The sequence below is a fragment of the Phascolarctos cinereus genome, unplaced genomic scaffold (genome assembly GCF_003287225.1).
Source record: "Phascolarctos cinereus isolate Bilbo 61053 unplaced genomic scaffold, phaCin_HiC Scaffold_4;HRSCAF=312, whole genome shotgun sequence".
NCBI classification, from domain to species: Eukaryota; Metazoa; Chordata; class Mammalia; order Diprotodontia; family Phascolarctidae; genus Phascolarctos; species Phascolarctos cinereus.
Genome location: NW_027555847.1, coordinates 352606118 through 352631117, shown reverse-complemented (window position 1 = coordinate 352631117; position 25000 = coordinate 352606118). Strand labels below are relative to the sequence as shown.

At 38.3% G+C, this 25000-nt stretch overlaps 1 protein-coding gene across 7 annotated transcripts in view; it reads right to left on the bottom strand.

The window, feature by feature from the left end:
- FYB1 (FYN binding protein 1) overlaps positions 1-19961 on the bottom strand; it is a 202804-nt gene extending 182843 nt beyond the window's left edge. For 3 of the 7 annotated variants that reach the window (XM_078153207.1, XM_078153206.1, XM_020996129.2), the window contains exon 1: positions 6914-6994. In XM_078153207.1, the coding sequence (XP_078009333.1) occupies positions 6914-6982 (69 nt within the window). In that variant the 5' untranslated portion in view covers positions 6983-6994. Of the gene's footprint in view, positions 1-6913; positions 6995-19908 lie in introns of those variants that run through there. The other 4 variants (XM_078153210.1, XM_078153209.1, XM_020996148.2 and 1 more) reach the window with 2 other exon arrangements.
- Positions 19962-25000: the final 5039 nt, after the last annotated feature.

The following is a 25000-nucleotide window of genomic DNA, read 5'->3' as shown; positions in this document are numbered from 1 at the left end:
CAGACATATACAGCCTTGTATAAAGTCAGCCATAAAACAAATTTTAAAGAAATAAAGGGGGGGCAGCTAGGTGGTACAGTGGTTAGAGCACTAGCCCTGGAGTCAGGAGAACCTGAGTTCAAATCCGGCCTCAGACAGAAAACACTCACTAGCTGTATGACTCTGAGCAAGTCACTTAACCCCATTGCCTAGCCAAAAAAAAAAGAAAAGAAAAGAAATAAAGAAAGAGGGATATTCAAGTAATCATCTAAAGATGATAGTACATCTCAAATTAATCTAGAGATTTAATGCTATAATGATCAAAATGATAACAGCAACCTTTATAAATAAAATGTTAAGAAAATTCAACGTGAAGAGCAAAAAAAAAGTTTAAGAATACCAAGGGAGGGGGCAGCTACGTGGCACAGTGGATAGAGCACTGGCCCTGGATTCAGGAGGACCTGAGTTCAAATCCAGCCTCAGGCACATAACACTTACTAGCTGTGTGACCCTGGGCAAGTCACTTAACCACATTGCCTAGCCAAAACAAAACAAAACAAGAATACCAAGGGAAATTATGAAACAGGAAAAAAGAAGAGAAGGAACTTGCATTTTCAGATGTCAAAGTATACTAACTAAAGCAGCAATTAGCAGAACTCTCTAGTATTGGGTAAAAATAGAAGAAAGTGTTCAGTGCACTAGGTTAGATGATAATGAGCCCAAACCAGAGCATATTATTCAATAAACTTAAGATCATAAAATACTAAGGAGATATATAAATTACTCAGCAATAAATTTTGGGAAAACTGGAGGGCAGTTTTAGTGAAAAATGAGAAGAGACCAAAATCTCACACACCACATAATAAATTCTAAATGGAAAATTTACAATAAGAACAAGAGGACAAAGGATTGTTGTATTTTTCACAACATGGGATAGGGGATGAATTCCTAACAAGTTGTGACAGGGGAAATTATAAGGAATTAAAGTGGTTGAATTGATTATGTAAAATTAAAAAAATTCCTTTGCAATAAAATAGCAATGCATCTAGAATAAAAGAGGAAAGAAAAAACTGGGAGGGGAGTAAAAGTCTTTGCATCAAATACTTCAAATAAAAGTCTGACATCTAAGATTTCTCAGGAACTGAAACAAAGTTTTGTCAGAGTAATAGCTGTACAAGTGATAATTGTTCAAAGGAGAAGGAAAGGCAGTTCCTGAAAAACCTATCAATAAACATATGAAATTTTGTTCAGAATCTCTAATGATGAGAGCAATGTGATCTGAGGTTCTGCTTAACTACCACCCAATTGGCAAATGTAACAGGTCATAAAATTCAAAGCCAGGGGAAAACAAGAGCACTCTTTACACAGCTGGAGGGGTTATAAATCAGTCCTACCTTTTGGAGTGCAATAAGGAAATATACAATAAGAGTTACAAGTATGCACACATCTCAGTGGTACCAATAATAAGACTGTTCTCCAAGGTGGTTATTTACAGGAAGGGCCATTTTGTATAAAAACAAAAATAAAAACAGAAACAAAACAAAGAAACAAACAAAAAACCCCATTGTTCCTAGAAGCACTCTTTGTAAAAACAAACAAACAAATTAAAAAAAAAACAGCATAGTAGATGTCCATCAATTGGGGAATGGATGAAGAAAGTATACTATGTGATTTCAGCGTGATATTTTTGTGTCATAAAAACAGTGACTCTAAAAAATTCAAAGATATATGGGAAGTTTTATATGAAAGGATGAAAAGTGAAGAGAAGGTAGAACCAAGGGAAAAATATCTATAGTGACTGTAACCATGTAGTTAAAGATAACACCTGAAAACACTCAGATGTTTTGATTTTAGCAAGTTAGATATTCTCTCCAATGAGGTAGACTGTACCTCATCCACGTCTATGCATCCTGTGTGACACTTGGCCATTTCTTCTCATTAGTTTATGATAGAAAGTCCACCCAATGAGTTAGAGACTTTTCTTCCTTTCTCCTGACATCATGAGGATATCAGCGGAGCTGTCAGCTGGTCCACCTATCATCACTCACCCTACTCATGTTAGTAGCCCATCTTCTGTTTCTATCATACATTTCCTTAATGACATATTTTATTCTTGTTCTTCTTCAAAGTTCCTTCCTGGTTGTTGCAGCTAGCTCATACCTACTATGCTTCTCCGTTTATCTTCTGTGAGGTTTTCATTTTCAATTCTTCGAAGACTATTCCGTTCCACATCTCTTAGCCATATGACACTAATGATGTTGCTATTAAAAAGCTGGGTCTTTCCAAACTGCTAAAAAATTATTTGATAGGACTAGAAAAAATAACAACAAAACTCATCTGGAAGAACAAAAGGTCAAGAATATCAGAGAATTAATGGAAAAAAATACAAAAGAAAGAGGTCTAGTAATACCGGATCTCAAACTATATTATAAAGCAATAATCATCAAAACTGATACAGGCTAAGAAATTGAGTGGTGGATCAGTGGAATAGATTAGGTACACAAGACACAGTAGTAAATGACTATAGGAACTTAGTGTTTGATAAACTCAAAGTCCCCAGCCTTTGGGATAAGAACTCACTATTTGACAAAAACTGCTGGGAAAACTGGAAAAAAGTAGGGTACAAACTAGCTATAGACCAACAGCTCACATCATATATCACAGTAAGGTCAAAATAGATACATGATTTAGACATAAAGTGTGACTCCATAAGCAAATTAGAAGAGCAAGGAACAGTTTGCCTGTCAGATCTATGGAAAAGGGAAGAATTTATGATAAAACAAGAATTAGAGAACATTATGAAATACAAAATGAATAATTTTGATTACATTAAAAAGGTTTTGCACAAACAAAACTAGTACAACCAAGATTAGAAGGAAAGCAGAAAGATGGGAAACAATTTTTACAGCAAGTGTTTTTCTTTTTTTTTTAGGCAATTGCGGTTGAGTGACTTTCCCAGGGTCACACAGCTAGTAAATGTCAAGTGTTTGGTCTGAGGCCAAATTTGAACTCAGATTTGAGGCTGGTGCTCTATCCACTGAACCACCTAGCTGCCCTGACAGCAAGTGTTTCTGAAAAAGGCCCCATTTCTGAAATACGTAGGCAACTGAGTTGGGGCAGCTAGGTGGCACAATGGATAGAGCACTGGCCCTGGATTCAGGAGGACCTGAGTTCAAATCTGGCCTCAGACACATAACACTTACTAGCTGTGTGACCCTGGGCAAGTCACTTAACCCCACTGCCTAACCAAAAAAAAAAAAAGAACTGAGTCAAATTTATAAGAATACAAGTCATTCCCCAAGTGCTAAATAGTCAAAGGATATGATAAACAGGGAGTTTTCAGGAGAAGAAATCAAAGCTATCTATAGTCATACGAAGAAGTGCTCCAAAATCACTTTTGATTAGAGAAATGCAAATTAAAACAACTCTGAGGTACTACCTCACACCTATCAGATTGGCTAATACGAAAGAAAAGGAAAATGATAAATGTTGGAGAAGACATGGGAAAATTGGGACGCTAATGCACTGTTGATGGAGTTGTGAACTAATCCAACCATTTTTTAAAAAAGTTTAATAGTTTTTAAAATTTTTTTCCCCAATTACATGTCAAGAAAATTTTTAGCATTCATTTTTACAAGATTTTGAATATCAAATTTTGTCCTTCCCTGCCTCCCCTCTCCTTTCTGAAAACGCTAGGCAGTTTGACACAGTTTGTACTTGTGCTATGATGTAAAAAAAATTTCTATATTAGTCATGGTTGTAAAAGAAGAAACAGATTTAAAAAAAATATATGAGAAAGAATGAAGTAAAAAAAAATGCTTCAATCTGCATTCAGCATCCATCAGTTCTTTATCAGGATGTGGATAGCATTTTCCTTTGTGAGTCGTTTTTACTTCTCTTAGATCATTGTGTTGCTAGGAAGAACTGAATCATTCATAGTTGATCATCACACAATGTTGCTGATACACTGTACAATGTTTTCTTGGTTCTGTTCATTTCACTTTGCATCAATTTGTCCAAGTCTTTTCAGGTTTTACTGAAGTCTGCTTGTTCATCATTTCTTGTTGCACAATAGCATTCCAATACATTCATATACCATAGTTTGTGTAGCCATTCCCTAATTCATAGGCTTCCCCTCAATTTCCAATATTTTACCATCTGATCCAACCATTCTGAAGAACAATTTGGAACTATGCCCAAAGGGCAATAAAACCAGCAATTCCACTACAAGGACTGTATCCCAAAAAGATCATAAAAAAGGCAAAAAGACCCCCAAGAGCAAATGTATTTATAGCATCCCTCTTCACGGTGATAAAATATTGGAAATAGCGTCCAATTTTTAAAAGTGAAAAAACGATGGAGTCTTAAAACCTTACCCTAATGAACTTGATTTCTGTTCTGGGAAGTCTTGTGGTTTCCCTGGGGACCCTTTTATGGAGTTCACAAATTTGAAACTTTTTTCATAATACTACTAAGATATTTTAATGTTAATATGGTAAATATCAATAGATATAACCCATATAAGCAAAAACTCTTTGGGAGAAAGGGATTTCTCAATGATTTTTAAGAATGTAAAGTGGTCCCAAGACCAAAAAGTTTGAGAACCACTGGATTAGAATAATAGGCCAAATCTAATAAGATGAAACTGAATGGAGATAAAATTTAAGTCCTAACTTAGGTTAAAGAAAAAAAGAATTGCATAAATACCAGGATAAATAAGGCACAACTAGATAAGATTTCATTGGAAAATGATCCAAGGGGCTTAGTGGACTCAAAAGGAATAAGTAATGTGATTAATGTACATTAATACAGACGTAGTGTCGAAAGATGGAAGAGATAATGGCTCTGTCCTGCCATGCTCTGGTCAAAAATCATTTGGAACTTCAGGTTTGGTTCTAGATACTGTATTTTGAGGACATAGACAATTTGGAATAAGTCTTTGAGAAGGCAACCAGCGTGGGGAAGCGACTGAAGACTGTTCAGCTAAGGCATCTTGATAGATAGAGTACATAGAGCTCTGGGCCTGGAGTCAGAAAGACCTGAGTTCAGATCAAGTCTTAGGCACCCGGCAAGTCACTTAACCTCTGTTTGCCTCACTTTCCTTAGCCACAAAATGGGGATAATAACACTTCTTACATTGTAGAGCTGTTGTGAGAAGCAAATGGGATATTATTTGCACTTAGCACAGTGTCTGGTACACAATACACTCTATATAAACACTTATTCACTTCCCCTCCATTCTATACTAAGGTTATTTGAAGGAATTAGGAACATTTCCCTGGAGAAGAAAAGATTTGGGGAGATCTGGGGGGGGACATGACTGATCTCTTCTAGTGTTTGAAGGAGTGTAATCTAGAAAAAAGATTAGAGCTGCTTTTTCTGGTCTCAGTAGAAGCTTAGGAGAGGTCTGGAGGTTTCAGAGATGCAGATTTAGATTTGCTGTAGAGAAAAACTTTCTGATGGAGACATCTAAAAGGAGGATAAGCTGCCTTAAGAAGCAGTGAATTAACCCTAAGTGAAGAATTTCGAGCAGATGTCATTGGTTTGGGACATTATAGAGAGGATTTCTACATTCCTATAGATTGGACTAGGTGACCTGTTCTGTAATTCTGTGTAGGTATGTTTCATTTCCTTAATTATAAACATCTTTAAGGCAGAGATGATCATCATGCGAGGGGCATTTAATGCTCGGTTAATGTCTACTTAAAGTCAAGGTCCATTTCTTATACTTCTCTCTATCCCCCATAGTACCTAGCATGTAGTAGGCATGCAAGAAATATTTGCCAAATGCTTGACTATATTTCTTTTTTTGATGTCTTTTAAATTCCTTTCGCAGTCCTCAAAATACTCTCTGATATTTTCTCACTTCCTTATTCCACCCTACTCCAGTCCAAATACCCTGACTTCCTAGAACTCTCCAAGTTAAGTAAGAAACCCCATCAGTGCATAGTAGGCATTTAATAAATGTTTATTGATTGGCTGATTGATTATGTGGTCCTGGACCCACTCCTGGTCTGTCCTATCCCATCCTGGCCCAAATTCTTATTGGAAGTATGTGTTCAATACTGGGTTAGCTACTGTATGATTGCACAGAAACAGAATATCAGAGCTGGAAGTGCCCTTAGAGATCAAATAGTCCAATTATCTCATTTCACAGATGAAGCAACCAAGGCTCAGAAGAAAGCTGGTAAGTAACTTGGGCAAGATTAAATATGTAGTCAGGATCCCAGGCTGGAATGAAAGCCAGGTCCCCTGATCTTGCCAGGATGCTTGGTTTTACTGCCTTTTTAGTCTCCACCTCTCTCCCTCCCATCCCCTTCCCAGACTCGGAGAGTGCCAAAGGCACACAAATATCCTGCTTTTCTTATACAGCCTTCCTGCAGGTATACGTTTTTATCAAGCTCCATTTGACAAAATGTCATTTTATATTATTTTGTTAAGTTGCTAGGGACTCTGCAATCAGAGTAATACAGAAAAGACACAAAGCAAATGCAAGGTAGTTTTGTGTTTAGCTCACTCCCAACTAGGTAAGGTGCATTCCAGGCAGTTGTAAATTAACTTTAAGGAGTCCTATCCGGCAGGGTAGTTTGGTTATTTACCCCTAAGGAATTGATTTTTCTTTTTCTTTGGACAAACCATATGGCCCACAACCAACCCGAAGGATGGAATAAACAGAGTCCTCTCAGGAATGAAAGGATAAAGAATAGGACCATTTAGCAGGAGTCTCTTGGTGCTCCCTAGTTTTTTTTTTTAATATACATTGTTAAATTATGTGGAAAGATTTCCAGGTGGGAAATTGAGTAGTGAAGAGAGTGGAGAAGCAGTGAGGAGCAGAGACACCCTGGGTAGAGAGTTCACCCAGCAGGGCAGCTGATATGAAAACACTTCATACCAGCCACTCTTAACGCTCATACTTTCCCAGGTACCCCCCTACCTTATTCCTGGCCCTGTTTTTCAAGTTCAATGCTCTGTTAGGGTCAGCTGTGTCCTGGCTCACTCTCATGTCTTCTCTCTTTATCCACTATTGAGAACTGAAACTGTCACAGCTGAGCATGCCCAGTCAACATAGGTAGCCTTTGCTAGCAAATCACAGTAGAAACAACTGCACCCTTTATAGTCTTTTCATTGTTTGTTTACATTAGAGATCTCAAAAGAAGAAGTTGGAAACTCTCCCTCCCTTTCCCCCTATTCCTTTACATGAATGAGTAAGACTATTTAAATAGTGTGAGTCTTAGAAATATGTTGCTGGGGCAGCCACTTCTTCTGGTTCTTTCACGTACATACATGGACAGTTCCTGAAATGCAGGACTGTCTTCTGTATAGACCTAGCTTCACAGGCTAAGATAAGTGTCTTTGGGAAGGATGTCTGACTGTAATAAATTAAGTAGGTCAAATTAACTTCCTAGCTCTGGGACTTTGGGCAAGTCATTTAACCCTTCACTGAGCCTTAGTTTTCTCACTGGCAAAATGGGGATGATACCTCTGGCACCTAGCTGGTGCTGTTATGAGAATCAGAGCATTATGTAAAGATACATAAAGGGCTTGCTTTGCAAAGCACTTGAAAGCACTATTTAAATATCACCTATTTATTGGTCACCAACTCCCCTTACAAAGGCTCAGAACAGGTCTATTTACAGGTTAAAGAAAACAAGTAGACATATTAAAGCCATTAGAAAATCACATTACCTCAGGTCTTCCTGATGTCAGATCTGGAACGCTACCCACTATGCTACCTAGCTACCTCTAATGAGCTACCATGCCTTTGTCCCTGTTTGGTTGCACATCTGGAAACCTGCAGCATCACACTCCCATCTCCAGCCAGCTGTGAAGAATTTTCTTTAATAAATTTCCCTGGAATACATCATTCTTTTGTATGAGTTTACTTTTTGCTTCCCTAGCGGGGATTGTCACATACTCATTTGGAGAAATATTGACCACCAGATGAAGGAATTGAAATGAATAGGATAAACTGATCAAATCTCCTCCACGTTTTCAAATTCTTTAAACTTAGGGAAGCCTCATTCCAATTGCTTCAGTGAATGGCACTAATTTATCCCTCCTGTCCAGTTATCTGCTAAGTCTTATCAATTTTACCAACACAATAAATCTCCTATCTGTCCCTTTCATCCTTCTCATCTAGTTACCACCCAAATTCATACCTTATCATTTTTCCTGGATTATTAAAATAGCCTTCTTTTGGGACCTCCTGTCTCCATTCTGGACCCTTTCCAATCTATCCTCCATATAGCAGCCAAATTGATATTTCTAAAGTTCAAATCTGACACTGTCAGTCTCATGCAAGGAAACTGCAGTAGGATAAATATCGCTTTCCTAACTTGAATGAAAGTAACTCATAAAATTTGAACTTTCTACCCCTGGAAACAAAACCTAGTTTCAAGAAATTGGTGAATAATCTAGAATTATAAAAGCTTAACAATATAAATTTGACATTCATTCTAGGCGGGGAGGAGGTACCAACCACTACTCTATATACCCTAGTATCAAGGGTACACTGAAACCAGCTCAGAGTCTGATTGTTAAATTTTTAGTGTGAATATTTACACCCCAGAGATCAGCAATTCTACAAGTCAAGGCTTAATTATTTGTTTTGTTGATGTCTACACAGAAAAATGATGGAGAAAATGCTAATAATGCAGCTTAAAATTAAAACTATGTCAGGCATACATTCACCTTGGAGTGCTGGTTATTAAACATTTACCAGTACGCATCTGTCTCATATTTTAAAAGAGTTAATACAGTAGTCCCTACTTCTCAGCTCCACAAATTCCAGACAAAATTTTCTAACAACTTCTCCAGGGGATGGTTTCTGAATCCATGAAAAGTAGCAGGGATTATGAGAACTGCAGTTAGAAGGGCCATCAGGTCCAACTCTTACTTAAAACAGGAATCTTATCTATAATATGCCAAACACATGGCCATATTTTTTTTTTGCTAGGCAGTGGGGTTAAGTGACTTGCCCAGGGTCACACAGTTAGTATTATGTGTCTGAGGGCCGCATTTGAACTCAGGTCCTTCTGAATCCAGGGCTGATGCTCTATTCACTGCGCCATCTAGCTGCCCCAACATATGGCATCTAACCTCTGCTTGAAGAACTCCAATGATGGAGAACTCATTTGAAGTTCTCCAAATAGAGAATATTCCCTTTTTTTTAATCTAAATACCTCAATTACTTGTTGAGCAAAAGTCCATTTCCTTGAGATTCTATCCAAATGGTCCCAGTTTTTGCCCTCTAGTGCCAAGCAGAATAAGTCTAATTTTTTACTATGTGATAGCCCTTCAAATATTTGAAGACAGCTATTGTGTCCCCCCCTTTTTTTTTTTGGCTAGGCAATGGGGTTAAGTGACTTGCCCAGGGTCACACAGCTAGTAAGTGTTATGTGTCTGAGGCTGGATTTGAGCTCAGGTCTTCCTGAATCCAGGGCCAGTGCTCTATCCACTGTGCCACTTAGCTGCCCCCCCCCTTTTTTTGAGATAATTGGGATTAAGTGACTTGCCTAGGGTCACATAGCTAGTAAGTATGTGAGGTGGGATTTGAACTTGGGTCCTCCTGGCTCTAGGGCTAGTGCTCTCTCTACTCTGCCATCTAACTGCCCCTATCTTGTTCTACTAAGTCTTCTCTATGTCATATAAATTTTCTCCATTTCCTTCAACCATTCCTTATGTGGCATTATTTTCTGGGCCCTCCTTGTATTGGTTGTTCTCTAATTTATCAATGTTTCCTTTAAAATGTTGTGCCAAGGACTCAACGTAATATTCCAAATATGTTTTCACCAGGACAGAGTACAGTGGGGCCTTTACTTCTCTCATTCTGGATGCTATATGTTTATACAAAATGCAGCCTAGATGTGCATCAGTATCTTTGTTCATTGACATATTACAAGGGTGACACATCAAATTTGCATTCCACTAAAGCATTTAGGTGTTTTGTTTTCTCTGCAGGAAATACATTCTAGCCATATCTGTATGATCTGTACTCATACTGTGCAACTCAAGTGATTTTTGTGGACCTAACGTTTTATTTCTGATATCTTACTAGCTTCAATCCACTGTTACAGCCTGACAAGGGCATCTGAGATCTTGCTTTATTTTTTTTCCTCCAGTGTATTACTTATCTATTTGGCCCAACTTTATACCATATGCAAATCTGGTAAGCAGCCTTTACCTCCAGCCTTCGAGCCAATCACTGGCATATATTGAAGAGAATAAGGCCAGGACTAGAACACTGGAACTCTGGAACACTCACCTCTCATCACAACAGGTCTGTGCCTTTCCTTCCCCACCTCCTCCCTCCCTCAGACTAGTTAACTACTACCAGGCTTGGGTAAAATGTGTGTCAACAGCTCTGTCTTCCCATGAAATAGAGGAGCACCAGGCCTTACCTACCACTGCCCTGTCACTGCCTCCCAAGGTCCTCCAGCCTTACTATCTGCTCTGTCTCTGACCTGCAGTGCTATGCCGTCATAATGCCATGATCTGAGAACTCTGTGGGTGGATCTTGCCACCCACACCGCTGATGTGCCCTTGGGGCCTCTCTATCTGACCAGCAGGCAAAGCTCTTTTATGTGTGGTCTCCCCCAGTTAGAGAGTAAGCTCCTTGAGAGCACAGTGTTCCTGCACATAGTAAACTCTCAAACAGTGCTTCCCATTCATTCGTTCATTTATCTACCTGAGACTGCCTTGTAGGTTGACATGGATGTGTTAATCAATATTCTTTAGGTCACCCAGTTCTGAACACACTTCAATGGTAAATAACAATAACTAACACTTACAATGTGCTAAGCATTTTATAATTATTATCTTATTTGATCCTCACAGCAACCCTGGGAGGTAAATGCTATTCTTATCTCCATTTTACAGATGAAGAAACTGAGGCAGAAAGAAATTACATGATTTGCCCACAATCACATAACTAATATCAGAGGCTGAATTTTAATGCAGGTCTTCCTGATTCCAGGCTCTTTGTTCCATCCATTGCTCGATCTAGCTGCTACTTAGACCTCGTATGATCTAATCTACCTCATTTCTCCATTTTGATCACAGGGATATCATGAAGGACTTTGTCAAATGGATTATTAAAATCCAGATATACCACATCCATGAGATTCTACTGATTTCTAGCCTGGTGAAAAAAGAAAAGGAGATTAGTCTGGGATGGCTTTGATCTTAATGACCCCATGCTGGCTCATCTTGAGAAACAGTGTGGGGTAATGGAAAAACTATGGTATCTATTTTTGGGTGAGGAGATCTGGAGTCAAATATCAATTCTGCTTCTTATGACTCTGTGAAAGTGACTTGATTTTTTTTTTATGCCTTAGTTTCTTAATCTGAAGGAGTGGATCTAAATGATCTCCTTTCCATCTCTAAATCCTGTGATAATTACTCATTTTTTAAGGGCTTACAGACTGACTTTGATAATCTGCTATTTAGTGGATATAGCACAGGCCCTGGAGTCAGGAGGACCTGAGTTCAAATATGGTCTCAGACCAGACCCTTGACACTTACTAGCTGTGTGACCTTGGGCAAGTCACTTAATCTCAATTGCTTCCTTCCCACCCCCCCAAAAAAAGGAGAAAAAAAAAGATAATCTGCTATTTAATTTTACCCGGAATTTGTAGGGGTAAAAAGTAAGGTTTAATGTAGTAATTTTTTTTTTTAGAATAGTAGGGCATAATAGGAAGACTTATATGAATTGATTCAAAGTGAAATAATCAGAGCCAGAAAAACAATATGCATAATGACTACAACAATATTAATAGAAGAGCAAAAAACCTAAACAAATGCAATGTAATTATACTGATTAAGCTGTCCCTGAGAATAAGAACAGGCAGCCAGATGGTACAGAGAATAGAACACCAGACCTGAAAGTCAGTAAGACTCATCTTCCTTAGTTCAAATCTAGCTTCAGACATTACTAGCTGTGTGACCCAGGGCAAGTCACTCAGTCCTGGTTATTTCAGTTTCTCATCTTTAAAATGAGCTGGGGAAGGAAAGGGCACACCACTCCAGTATCTTTGCCAGGAAAACCCCAAATGGTGTCATGAGTCAGATATGACTGAAACAACTGAACAACAAAAATAAGAGCAGAAAATGTTCCTCTCTTTTCTTTGCAAATGTGTAGGCCTCTGGGTACGGAACATTGTATAAACTGTCAAGACTTGGTTGATACGTTGGTTAGTTTTACTAAATTGACTCTTTCCCTTTCTTTTTTATTCTTTGTTACAAGGGATCCTACCTAAGTAGGAAGATGATGGTAAAAGAAAATCAAGGGTGTGCTGATAAAAATGTAAAAACTGAAAAAAATCTATGCATGGCACACTTTAAGATTAATCTGTATCATTAACATTTTCTCCATCACTTTCTTAAGTCTAAAAATCAACAGAACAATAAAAAAGTCCTGATTTGTAGTGTTTGCTGATTTCTGAGGTGTAAACATTCAGACTTAAAATTTAACAACAGACCCTCAGGAGATAGTAATACCCCACTCTAGCACAATGCATAAAACAAAATATATCAAGAAAAACTTTTAAAAGGAGATTAGGGCATAGCTTAGTTTAATGATTGGTGGGTGCCTTTTCTCCTCTTAACATGTGTGCCAAGTTTAATAATACCTCATCTGCCCAAAAAGTAAGTGGTTGGCCAGGCTATATGTGTGAGGTTCCCTCTAAGTCTTTGATTGAACTGGCATGCAGCATTTTGGGATCATGCCTTGTTTCCTGCCTTTCAAATCTCTGCTTTGCTGATTCCTGCCCTTTGGACCTCACCTAATAGGCCTTCAAGTTGTCTCCTTCAACCTTGCCTCTACTTGGCCTCTAACACCAGATTTTTGGGAAAAGGTAGTATTTTCAGGACTGAGTCATAGCATTAGCTATGAATTACACAATGGATACAGAACACCTCAGCCTGACTCAGCAACCACTAAACCATTTCCAAAGCTGGGTTTAACACCTCACTGCCTCACTACAAGATGGGAGCTTCAGAGCTGATCTGCCTCCAGCACAGCCTACTTAATACTCAAGAAATGATCACTTAGCAGAAACCGAACTGCTAAGTTAGAATTTTGAGGTGCGATTTATTAGTGAATTGAAAGGCTAGTAATATTTCTTTCTAAACCATTTCCATTCTGTGCTAATCCGTGGGGTGGGGTGCTAATCTGTGAATTCATTGGTATAGAGAATTCTTGAATGAGTGGAAACCAGTGCAAGTTGGCACCTTCTCTGCAACCTGTAGTCTTTAAAATTTTTTTTGAATATTTGTTTTCTTTTCAATTCATGATACAAAGCAAGCTATGTTTCATAACACAGTACAATAAAAAGATGATTGCAAATGATGATCGCAACCTATAGTCTTAGATATTTAACTAGAGTCCTGCCTTGCCCAAGGTCACAATATCAGGATGTATCAGAGGAAGGACTATAACTTAATTCTTTTTGGCTTTTAGGCTGGTTTCTATCCACTGTTGTACATTGTTGTAAATTATAATACTTAAAAAGGTGTTTATGTTGACTTCAAGCAGTTATCATATCTTAGTGATGCAATATAGGATCTGGCAGCAAAGAGATTTACATTCTAATGTCACTTGTAAGACATAAATAGCTTAAGCCCTCTGAACCACATGCAATCCTCTAGGATTTTCCATGTCAGACAGATTCAGTTGGAAGCCCCATGCCTGTGAAATCACAGGATAGATTCCGCCAAGGAGACATTTACAATTGCAGTATTACGTATCAGGCAATGTATTATTTTTACAGTACAGGTTGTGGAGTAGGTGTCTCTTTGTAGGTTCTTATATTAATTTGAATAACTAATGACAGAAATATTAGGGAGGAAAGCACTCAAAGAAACACTGCTGTAGGTAAAATGGGCCCCTAGCTTACTTTGTGATTGTCACACTTGGTAATTCTCAGGCAGAGTTTCATGAGCTATCAGGAAAGCATTTCATTTTCAATTTTCTTTGTAGGTGCTCAAGCATCAATTCGGATTATTTCCTTTTAGCAATGGTTTGCCTGTGAATGGAAACCTGAAAATAACAGCATTGGTGGTTTATTACTCTTTCAAAAGCATTGGTGGTTTACTTTAAAGGTGCTCAAAGAAGCCTTTAGTCTCTCCTGTTTCCCTTGCCAGCCAATGCTGCTACTACAGTCAAAAAGACAAAACTGTGTGTCAGGCACTGTGCTAAGCACAAGATGTAGATACAGATATAGATAGACATATCTATATGTATAAATATAGTTATATAAATATAAATATAGATATGTAAAAGGCAAAAGACAGTCCTTACTCTCAAAGAGCTCCCGATCTAATAGGTAGATGACATGCAAATAAGTATGTACGAACAAGATACAGACACGATAAATTGGAGATAATCAACAGAAGAACATTAAGGGGATCAGGAAAGGCTTCCTGTAGAAGATGGGATTTTAGTTAGGAACTGATCCTTCAAGTCAAGGAAGGCAGGGAATAGAGATGAGGAGGGGAGAGCATTACAGGCTTGGGGTACAGCCGGTGAAAGCCTGGAATCTGGGCTAGGTGTTGTGGACACAAAGACAGAAATCAAACAGCCCCTACCTCTCAGGGAGCTTACATTCTATGGGCTGTGGGGGAGGGGAGAAACAGCATGTATACCTAAGAATAAATGCAAAATCCATGCAAAATCCACGCGTTTCCAGAGGAAATGCACATGTCTAATATGAAAGCATTTTGTTATTATTAACAGCAGTTAATATGTATTATTACAGCAGTTGTTGCATAATGCAAATTGGAATAGTACTAAAAAAATAGGATAAGAATACTTGGAAAGATAACTTGAATGAGTAATGAGGGAAAAAAGAAGGAAATGTCTGCTCAGGCAGTGTGTCACTGAACATCATGGATGAAGTCAGTGGAGAACAGAGGCTTCCACTTTTCACAGGAACAAAGTTCACAAGAACAAAGGTTACCTTGATTTGATCATCAGTCTGCGTGTAGGAGGAAGAGAGAACTCAGGAAAACAGGATTCTGTTGTCTATGCTTCACCTAACCTGGACTATTCACTATTCTCCTATACTTGCAATGTGCCTCCCAGCTCCCCAATCTTCTGCTGTTGAAATCCTAGCCATATTTCATGGCCCAGGACTCATGTCTTTTATTAAGACTTTCCAGGAAGACTCGGCCCTACTAAAAATTGTGTCTCATTTGGAAATCGGCAATTAAATCCCTCCTTCCCCCAGCTCCATATGCTCTAGTAGCTCACTATTGCTTACCTGGAGGATCAAATATAAAAAGCATACAAAATGCTGTTTAAAACCCTTCACATCCTGGCCCCACCCCGCTTTTCTAATCTCATACTTCACTTTTCTCTGCATACTGCAATATAATGACCTTGGCCATTTTGAAGCTTTTCACACTCAGCACTCTCTCCCAGGCCCATGCCTTTTCCCTGGCTGTCCCTCATGTTCTCTCTTCTCACCTTGGCCTCCTTGATTTCCTTGCTTTCTTCAAGACTCAGTTCAAATCCTGCCTTCTGTAGCAGGCCTTTTCCCGTTGTTCCCTCTCCACCATTCCCTCTAGGATTACTTTCCATTTATACCGCTTATATCTTATATGTACATAATTTTTTGCATGTTATCTCTTCCACTAAAATGTGAGTTCCTTGAAGATAGAGAGCTTTTACCTTTGGCAGGGGGCCTAGTGTTGAGTATGGTGCCTACATACAATAAGAGTTTAATAAATGCTCATTGACTGACTTTAGTATCTTTTAAATTGCCTTTACTAAATTGCAAGTTCCATGCGTGCAGAGGTTCATTCAATTTTCCCAGGCTCTGGTACATACAGAGACAGGGACTGGACCCTTGATTTCACTATTAGAAAACTTTTAGGTAAGGAAAATCCCTCTATTAATACTTGCCATCACCTTCCCTGCAACTTAGAATCTTGCCTAGAGTTGATGTGTCAAACACTCATGAGTCCCACAACATTCTTTAAGTGTGGCTTGAACCAGATTAAAATTTAATTGGGAAATATTTAACAAAATAAATAAAAATACAATAAATCATACATGATATTACATTTTACAACTAAGTCAATATGTGGCTCACAGGGATACTTATATATGGTTTAGTGGCCCCCATTTCTACTTGAGTTTGAAATTACTGGCTAGAGCACTGAGAGGCTAAATAACTTTCCCAAAATCACACAGACAGTATGTGTGAGAAGTGCTCAAGACTAGCTTATCCATCTACTACACTAAAATACCTTTTACTTCATTGGAGTGATTCACCAATGCATATTCAAGTTTTTCTACTATGTTAATTATTTCTGTGGTTAGGCCACAAATGATACCATCTGTTCCCTTTTTAAATTTTTCTCAAGATTCTAATTTTCTTCGTTAAGTCTTTGGGAACATCCTACTGCAGTTTCATGGTCTCTTGGGATTCTATAGGTTTTTGTGTTTCATCATGTGTTGGTTCAATTTCCATTGCTTTGTAATATTTATTTAGAATTATTTGTTATTTTTTAGATGGCTTGATACTCATCTTCCCCTCTAATTTTAAATATCTTTCCTATTAGTTTCTCATACCTTAGGTTTCTAATTGAATTCTAGTTTTCCTAAGATCTTTGTTGGGGTCAGCCTTTTTTCCCTTATATGTCCCTGTCATTCACTTTCTGACTCCTTACCCTCTTATGGTTGCTTGGAGCTGGACCTTAAAGCTCTCTCAGTCTCTTCCCAAGTTGGGGAATTTATTTTTCACTGCTTCAGTCCCTGCTCCAAATAGCTTCTGGGAGGGGGATGGTAGATGGGATAAGGACTAGCTTTAGCTGGATTCCAGTCCCTTTTCCTTTAGATCTAGTGCAAGCACACACAAATGCTGGCTGCTTGGCCTAATTCTCTTCTTCTTTAATTCTTAGGCTGGGCTGAGTCAGTGTGCTGCTTTTTTAGGGTAGGGTGAAGTAGATAGTCTCAGCAGAGCTTCTGCTGCATTGGGATTTCCTAACCTAGAGGGCCACCCCATGCAGAAGGGAAGTAGAAATCTACCCCTCCTATACTTTCTCCTCTTCCACAGATAGCTGGGCAGAGTTAAGGTCCTCTGCTTATTGTAACAGAATAGTGAAGTGGCATGTGCCAATAGAGCCTGTGGTAGGAGGGAAATATCTGAGTGGATTCCAAAGTACAAGCCAGTGGGTGAGTTTGTGTATGCTATCAGAGTGTGGACACTGGTGGGGAAGTGGTACACAAGTGCATTTAGGGGTTGATTCGCAGTCTCCACTGTCAATTCATAAGGCTATTACCCTGTTGGGCTTCTTGATTTCTTGTCCTGTGGAAACATCTAACTTTGATGCATAATTATTTTTTTTTGAGGGGTTTTTGAGAGTTAGTAAAAATTGGGAAAAATGCCTGGCCCCCACCTTATTATTCTCCTGTTCTTTACAACCTCCCATAGTAGACACTAAATATTTATTGTATTCAATTGTGTTCTTCTATTATAACACTTTTCTCTCAACCCAAGCCTATAATGGAAAGTACTGAAGCTTATCATACAACATTATACTTCCTGTCTATATGATTGTCCTTGTTGCTATTTTGGGCAAAGGTTCATGGAGGGTAGATGAGGAGAATGGAAAGTAAAAAAAAAGAGTTTTGACCTTCAACACATAAGGATCTTTCCTGGCATAGCATACCTTTATGACCTATATCATAGAAAGTTGGGGACAATGAGGGAGAAAGAGGATAAAAAGGAAAACTCCTTCCTTTATAAGGAAGCTGTATTTACTTATATGGTATAAACACATGTGTATGTAAGCCCCTTGAGGTCAAGGACTGTTTAATTTTGTCTTTGTATCGCTAGTGCCTTGCAAATAGTAGGTACTTAATAAGTGCTTGTTGATTGACATGTATGGAGAATTTTATGTAATATTGGCATCAAAAGCTCATAGATTTAGGGCTGGAAATGACCTCAGAGTCCAGCAAGTCCAGTTCCCTCTTTTTATAGAGGAGGAAACAAAGACCCAGGCAGGTTGTGACCTGTTCAAGGTCACAGATGTATTAAGTCAGACACAAGATATGAACCCAGATGCTTTTTCCATTATACCACACTGACTCCCTAAAGAGTTTCTTATGTTATACATACACTGAAAATGTTTGACTGTAATGATTAATGATAAACACATAACATATATGAGCTTAGATATAAAATATTAAATTAAGCTTCTAGTTCCCCATAGTTCTCCCCCCCTGCAATGTAATTCCCCAGAGGAAATGTAGCCTAATGGACAGAGCTGGCATTAGTTTTAGCAAGATCTGGATTCTAGACCCACTTCTGACACTAATCATCTGTGTGATCCTGGGCAAATGACTTAACTCTCAAGACCCCAAGTACCACCCTGAGATGATAAATTGCAGGACAGTGGTCTGTGTAAATAGGCAAAGAGACATTTCCTCCCTGGGAAATCCTTTTCCACATCAAGGAAATTACAAGTCCCAGTAAAAAGCCCCAGAGCTCCCACAACTGATCCCCTGTTCTTAATGCCTTCACTTTTATCTGCCCTGGAAAATATGTTGCTGATTAAGATAAAACTGTTCTTTAAGAAAGAGGATCCAAATGGAAACACAAGGGCAGGATGAAGGGTCAGTCTTGGATTTACAAAAGACCTGAGGTGACTTCAGGAACAGCTTTTCCCTCCCTCTCCTCCTGGTTGTCTCAGACCCATGTCCAAGGCCCACTAATGCTTTCCAATTTCCAGCAGCTTGAGCACTCTCTTCCCTGCCCTCCCTGCAGCATTCACAGTGCACTCCTGTGGACTCTCACCTTCTCACCAGAGCACCCTACCACCCCTCAATATCTGTATTACTACTGAACTTTGCTCTCACTGGGCTCTCAGACACTACTGTGAAAGTGCCCTGCTTCCTTATTGAAGCTCTGTGGGGCTGTAGGCTAGTCTTGCTTGGCCCTCAGGTGGAAAGCCTGGTGGAAGCATTGTGAACCCCCCACTGCCAGTATGGCTAGTCCTGGACCCCCCTCTCATTGCCAGGTCAGTCAGCCAAGGGGAGCAGAGCTGGTGGAAGAGGCATCTCAGCTTCTGGATTTGGAAGCTTAGGGTTGGTGATGGATAGGAGAGGGAGGTTCTTTTCTAGAGAATGAGTCCAATTATGATGGGGAGGATGTGTTTGCGATGTCCGTCTTGAGACTCAGAAACAATACTGCCTCAGATGTTTATTGGCCGAGTGACCCTGAGTTGTCACTTAACCTATCTGTGCCTCTATTTTCTCATCTGTAAGTTGGAATGGGTTGGACTCATTATCCTCTAAGGTCTCTTTTAACTTTAAATCTATGATCATTTAATCCTAACTTTGTTTCCATTGGAGGGAAATTGTCTTCTGGGTTCCTAGTCAGTGACACTGCAGGACACAGCTAATTCACAAATTGGGAACGGACTGTTTTGCCCACAACTGTCTTTGTTACTTCTTCTTTTCCCCCTAAAATCCAATAAGACAAAAGGGCTTCTGCTACTGGTACCACTTTAGCCTGAGACATGTCGTCTTTCTGGGCTCTCACACAAGGAAGAGTTATAAAGGTTGTTCCCTGGAAGGAGTATAACCTTAGCTTCATCTTAAGGTCACTTTGTGTCTGTTGCTAACAAGCACAAAACTTTCTTCAAGAATCAAACAAACCTTGCTTTTTTATTTTTAAAAAAGCACATTCTATCCTCTAAATTCCCAAAGCTAGAATCAGTAGGGGGAAAAAAGGAACTTTTGAAGTCATACCTACTTTGAAGGCTGTCAAGTCAGCATGTTTCCAAAAAAGTCAGAACAACCGGAAGAATGGGACCTGATCTATAAAAGCAGCCTTACCTATCTACCTACACCGCACCTTGAGAGGACTCCTGTTAGACATAGAAATCAAGGAGATTAATAAAGATTAAAAAACCCCTTACCATTATTTTTCTAATGAGTCCACGAGTCTGTTGTGCTGTATGCCAGTGATGCTGTGACTTGGACAGTGAATGTGCAAGTTAACCCCAGGGCAGGCACTTCCTTTTTTTTTTTTTTTCAGTTGTGTGGTCTCCGCACCCTTTTACACATAGATATGTAGTTTCTTGTTTGCATATTATCTCCAGTGAGCACATAATTTGTGAGACCAAGAAATAGGGTTTATCTGGTTAGAACAATAGGACTATGTGAATAAGTATGTGCTCTTGAAAGAAAAATAATAATTCACATTTATGTAGTGACTTATGGCTTACAAAAAGCTTTTCTTACAACACTCCTGTGAGGATAGAGATGGACAGACAGAGAGACAGAGTGACAGAGACAAGCACAGAAAGATAGAAAGAGACAGAGACAAAAATAGAGAGGCAGAGAGTACTTTACATATGTACACTATCTCATTTAATTCTTGTGAGGTAAGTACTATGTGTTATTGTTCAGTCACTTTCAGTTGTGTTCAACTCTTCAGTTGCGTTCAAACCCCATTTGGGGTTTTCTTAGCAAAGATACTAGAGAGGTTTGCCATTTCCTTTTTCAGATCATTTTACAAATGAGGAACTGAGGCAAACAAGGTTAAGTGACTTCCCCAGGGTCACATTGCTAGTAAAAGTCTGAGGCCAGATTTGAACTCAGGAGGATGAGTCTTCCTGACTTCAGGCCCAACACTCTGACCACTTCGTGACTCAACTACCTTGTAGGCACCATAGGTATTAGTATCTCCATTTTATAGATGAGGAACTGAAGCTCAGAGGAAGAGCTTAGGTGACTTGCCCATGCTGTTACATGGCTAATAATAGTTGTTACGTAGCTAAGAATTGTCCAAGACAATATTTGTTCCTACGTCTTTTTGACTTTAAGGCCAGTACTCTATTGGTAACTTGCTAAACTTTGTCAAACATCTTACCAAAGTTTTGATACTGCAATTTTGTCAAGTTGCCAATGTTTCTAGTCGGAAATGAAATTTAAGCCTGGATGAATCTAAAGATACTTACTTGGATGGACCTCTAAGAGCCCAGCTCCTTAATCTACTCAATTCCTTTGACCTACCAGTGTTACTCCACTTCACCTCAGTTCCACACAGAGATGGAGACTTAGGTATGTTTCTAGGTAGGACTAAAGGAAACAGTAGAGAAGAGGAGAGTGAAATAATGGAGAGAGGATGGGTACAATTTGCTGGAGAAGATGGGAGGGGAATGAATAGGAGCAAGGGTATTTGCCTTGGTGAAGAGAAGTTTCACCTCTTTATCTGAGACTGAAGTAAAAGAGTAAGGAACAGGGATGATGTTCTGAAATGTTGAGAAAAGGAAAAGAGAGTTCAGGCTGAATGGCCTCTATTTTCTCAATAAACAATCTTTAGTTATGAAGGGAGGAGAAGAGAGAGAAGTGGAGTGGGAGATTTGAGGAGAGAACAGAAATCTCTGTAGCAAATAGGACAGAGAATTAATCAGGGAAGAGTAAAACTGCTGCTTTGCTGACATTGGCACTCAGTTCAATTGGACCACATACATTTGTAGGGGATTCAGTTGGCACAGTTACATGACTTTTCCCAGCTTCATTCAGTAGCATGGGAGTAGAAGCACAGTATTAATCTGAGAATGGGTTTGGTAAGGCATGGAAAACAGAAGGACAAGGGAGCCAGGGATTTTTCAGATTGCCCCTATTATTATCAACCTCTCTTTCCCAGTCTTCAATCTCTCCTTTTTTTACTGGTTGCTTCCCTGTTGCCTGCAAATATAGCAAGTCCCCGATATCCTTAAAAACAAACAAAAACAACAACAACCCCCCCAAAAAAAACCCCTTTGGTAGACACTAACATCCCCTCAAGCTATCATCATATCTTTCTTTTTTTCAACCAAATTCTTAGAAAAAGCTACCATAATTGCTTCTATTTTCTCTATCAGTAAATTTATCAAAAAGCATTGATGAAGCACATATTATGTCTTGGGGATACAAAGCAAAAGCAAAACTAATTCCTGCTCTTAAGGAGATTACAGTCTAGTGGGCAAAACAACACATACACAAATAAGTCCATACAAGACAGAGTGGATTCAGGATAACCCTAGAAGAGAAAACACTAGCAACTAGAAACTGAGAAAAACCTCTTATGGAAAGCAAGATTTGAACCAAGATTTGAAGGAAGCCAGATATTCTAAGAGTTGGGGGTGAGGAGGGAGAGCATTCCAGACATGGAGGAAAGCCAGGGTAAAGGAAATGGTAGAGTATTATGTGTGAGGAGCAGCAAGTAGACCAGTAAGGCTGACAACAGAGAGAAGGAGGAGACTTGGATTCTTCCTTATAGCTAGCAGGGAATAGAGAAACTTTGGAAGACCTGTGTGGACCAATGCACGATATCTCCAAGAAAACTGTGTGCACAATGGTTTCAGCATTACGAATGAAAACAACTTTGAAAGATCAATGAGCAATGAAGTGAACAAGCATGACTCCCACCTCTTGGTGGAGAAGTGATGGACTGTAGGTACAGAATGAGACATACCATACATTTTCAGACAAGACCAAGACAACACAGATCTATTTTGTTTAACTATTCTCATTTGCTTCAAGGGAATATTTTTATTTTTTATGGGGAAGGGAAGAGGATAAATGAAAAGAGTTAAAAAAAAAAAGAAACCCATCAATGAAGCATTCAAAAACACTCAGAAGGGGACACAGATGAGAAGTGGAATGTTGTACTCTCATGTTAAATTTAATATAAATTTTTAAAGGTATGTAATAAATTCATGATTTCATATTTCTAAAAAAAAATTACTGATTGATCTACTGATATATTCTTTTCATCCATGCCTTCACTGTCTGTGATATTGTTTTCTATGGCTTCCGTATGTTTTTTGTCTTGATTTTGCTATTTTCATCACAAAATGAGTAAAATGTTCCAATAAGAGATTTGCTTTTTTTTTTTTTACTTATTCATTAGCACTGGAAGACTTATCTACAAATGGGATGGAACAACTGTATTTGGACTCAATGGGATCTTTGATCCCATTGGCCAAATTTGCTCTAGTATTCTGTTTTTCTAAAAATGCAGGTGATATTTTGAACATGTAGCTTAATATGTGATTCATCTTAGGTATAGATTGCCACCTTTACCCCTCATAAAAATTCAGTTTGTCAAGAGGGAACAAACTACTGATAGTTTATTCTCAGGAGCAGGTTTTTAGCTCAGTTTTGGTTGGTTGCTTAAGAAAGAGCACCTTTATTAATTTCTAAGTGGAATTCAACAAAAGTTTTACTAAGTGTTTGCCATATATAGTTAGGTCATGATTAATGAGTTTGAATGATGCAAAATTAGATTTAATGTTAATTATAAAATGATACCAGGTCATATTTAATGAGAGCCAAAATTAAATTACTTATGTGACTGAATGCCAGCTAGTTGAGGGTTTTATATCAGTTTGCATTCGCCTATTATTACATGTGGATGTGCTGTGCTGCTATATAACATATTACCAAGAGTTGTATTTTTTTTTTAAAGAGGCCTTACCAAAATGGACAAAAAGAAAAATACCTCAGATGGAAACACTTCAAAAGCCAAAAAAAAAAGAGAGAAAGAATGAAAGAACGAAAGAAAGAAAGAAAGAAAGAAAGAAAGAAAGAAAGAAAGAAAGAAAGAAAGAAAAAAGGAGGCTTGCTGTTGCATTAGAACAAAAATTTAATATAGTTGAATGGCATGAATGTGGTCCTAGTACATCTAAAATAGGACCATATGGAGGAATGCTTAAATCAAGAGTACAGATTATTATAAATCATGTAGGAGAAATAAAAGAAAAAGGTAAATTGCATCAACTTTTCATGTTTGCAAACTACAAGGAATAGAAGTGTCACAATGATAGAAATATAGTTGTGTGGATTGAAGACTGCAATAAAAAATGCATTCCTCTTAGTATCAAGTTTATTCGAGACATTTAAAGTTGCAAATTTATTTATTTAAGTTTGTTTCCAAAGAAAATGGAAATGAAATGGATAGTGGAGAAATTTTTATTGCAAGCTCGATAGACTCCATCACATTAAAAACTGAGTTCAATTGAATTATGTTAAAATCAACAGAAAGGAAGCTAGTGTTGATGAAGGTATACCAGCTAAATACCCTGATGTTTGGAAGTAAATAATTGAAGAAGGTGGATATGCTGATCCACAAAATTTTAATGTGGATGAAACTGGCTTGTTTTTGAAAAGGATGCCTTCTAGAACTTACATTTCTAAGAAAGAAAAAATTCAACCTGCATTTAAAGTGTTTAAGGATTGCCTAACATTTTATTGGGAGTTAATTAAGAAGATTTTAAACTAAATCTAATGCTTATCTGTTCCAAAATCTTTGTACTCCCACTTCTAGCTCTTCATGGTCAAAAAAGAAACCTTGGGTTCTTAAAATTGTTTTTGAAGTCTGGCTTTTAAGTTATCTTTTGCTCGGCTATTGGAAAATATCACCAGGACAACAATATCGCCTTTAAAAGCATTACTGATTTGAGATAATGCCCCAGGTCATCCAATTACATTTGGTACATTTTGTGAGAATGTGAGCATGGAAATTACCCAAGATCTGGATAAAGCTCTAGGTGTTCCATATGAAGATTCAAAGAGGAGACAGTTCTCTCTGTTCAGCCATTTTTTCAGTTGTGTCCAACTCTTTGTGACCCCATTTGAGGTTTTCTTGGCAAACATACTGGCATGGTTTGCCATTTCCTCCTCCAGCTCATTTTATAGATGAGGAAACTGAGGCAAACAGGGTTAAGTGACTTGTTCAGGGTCACACAGCTAGTAAGTATCTGAGACCAAATTTCTATCTACTCTTCTTAAATATTTTAAACAATAATAATTTTAAACAAGGCAGGCTTATCTTTAGGTATGGCATTGAGTAATATTTTAATTTTTAAAATTTTGCTTCCCATAATTTCTCTATTATTTTGTAATAATTTTGGACCATTTTTCTTATCATTATATTATGTTAATTAGATAAAAACCTTAACTTTAGAAATTTTCATTGTGTATTTCCATTGGACTGAATTTATTACCATGTTAATATAT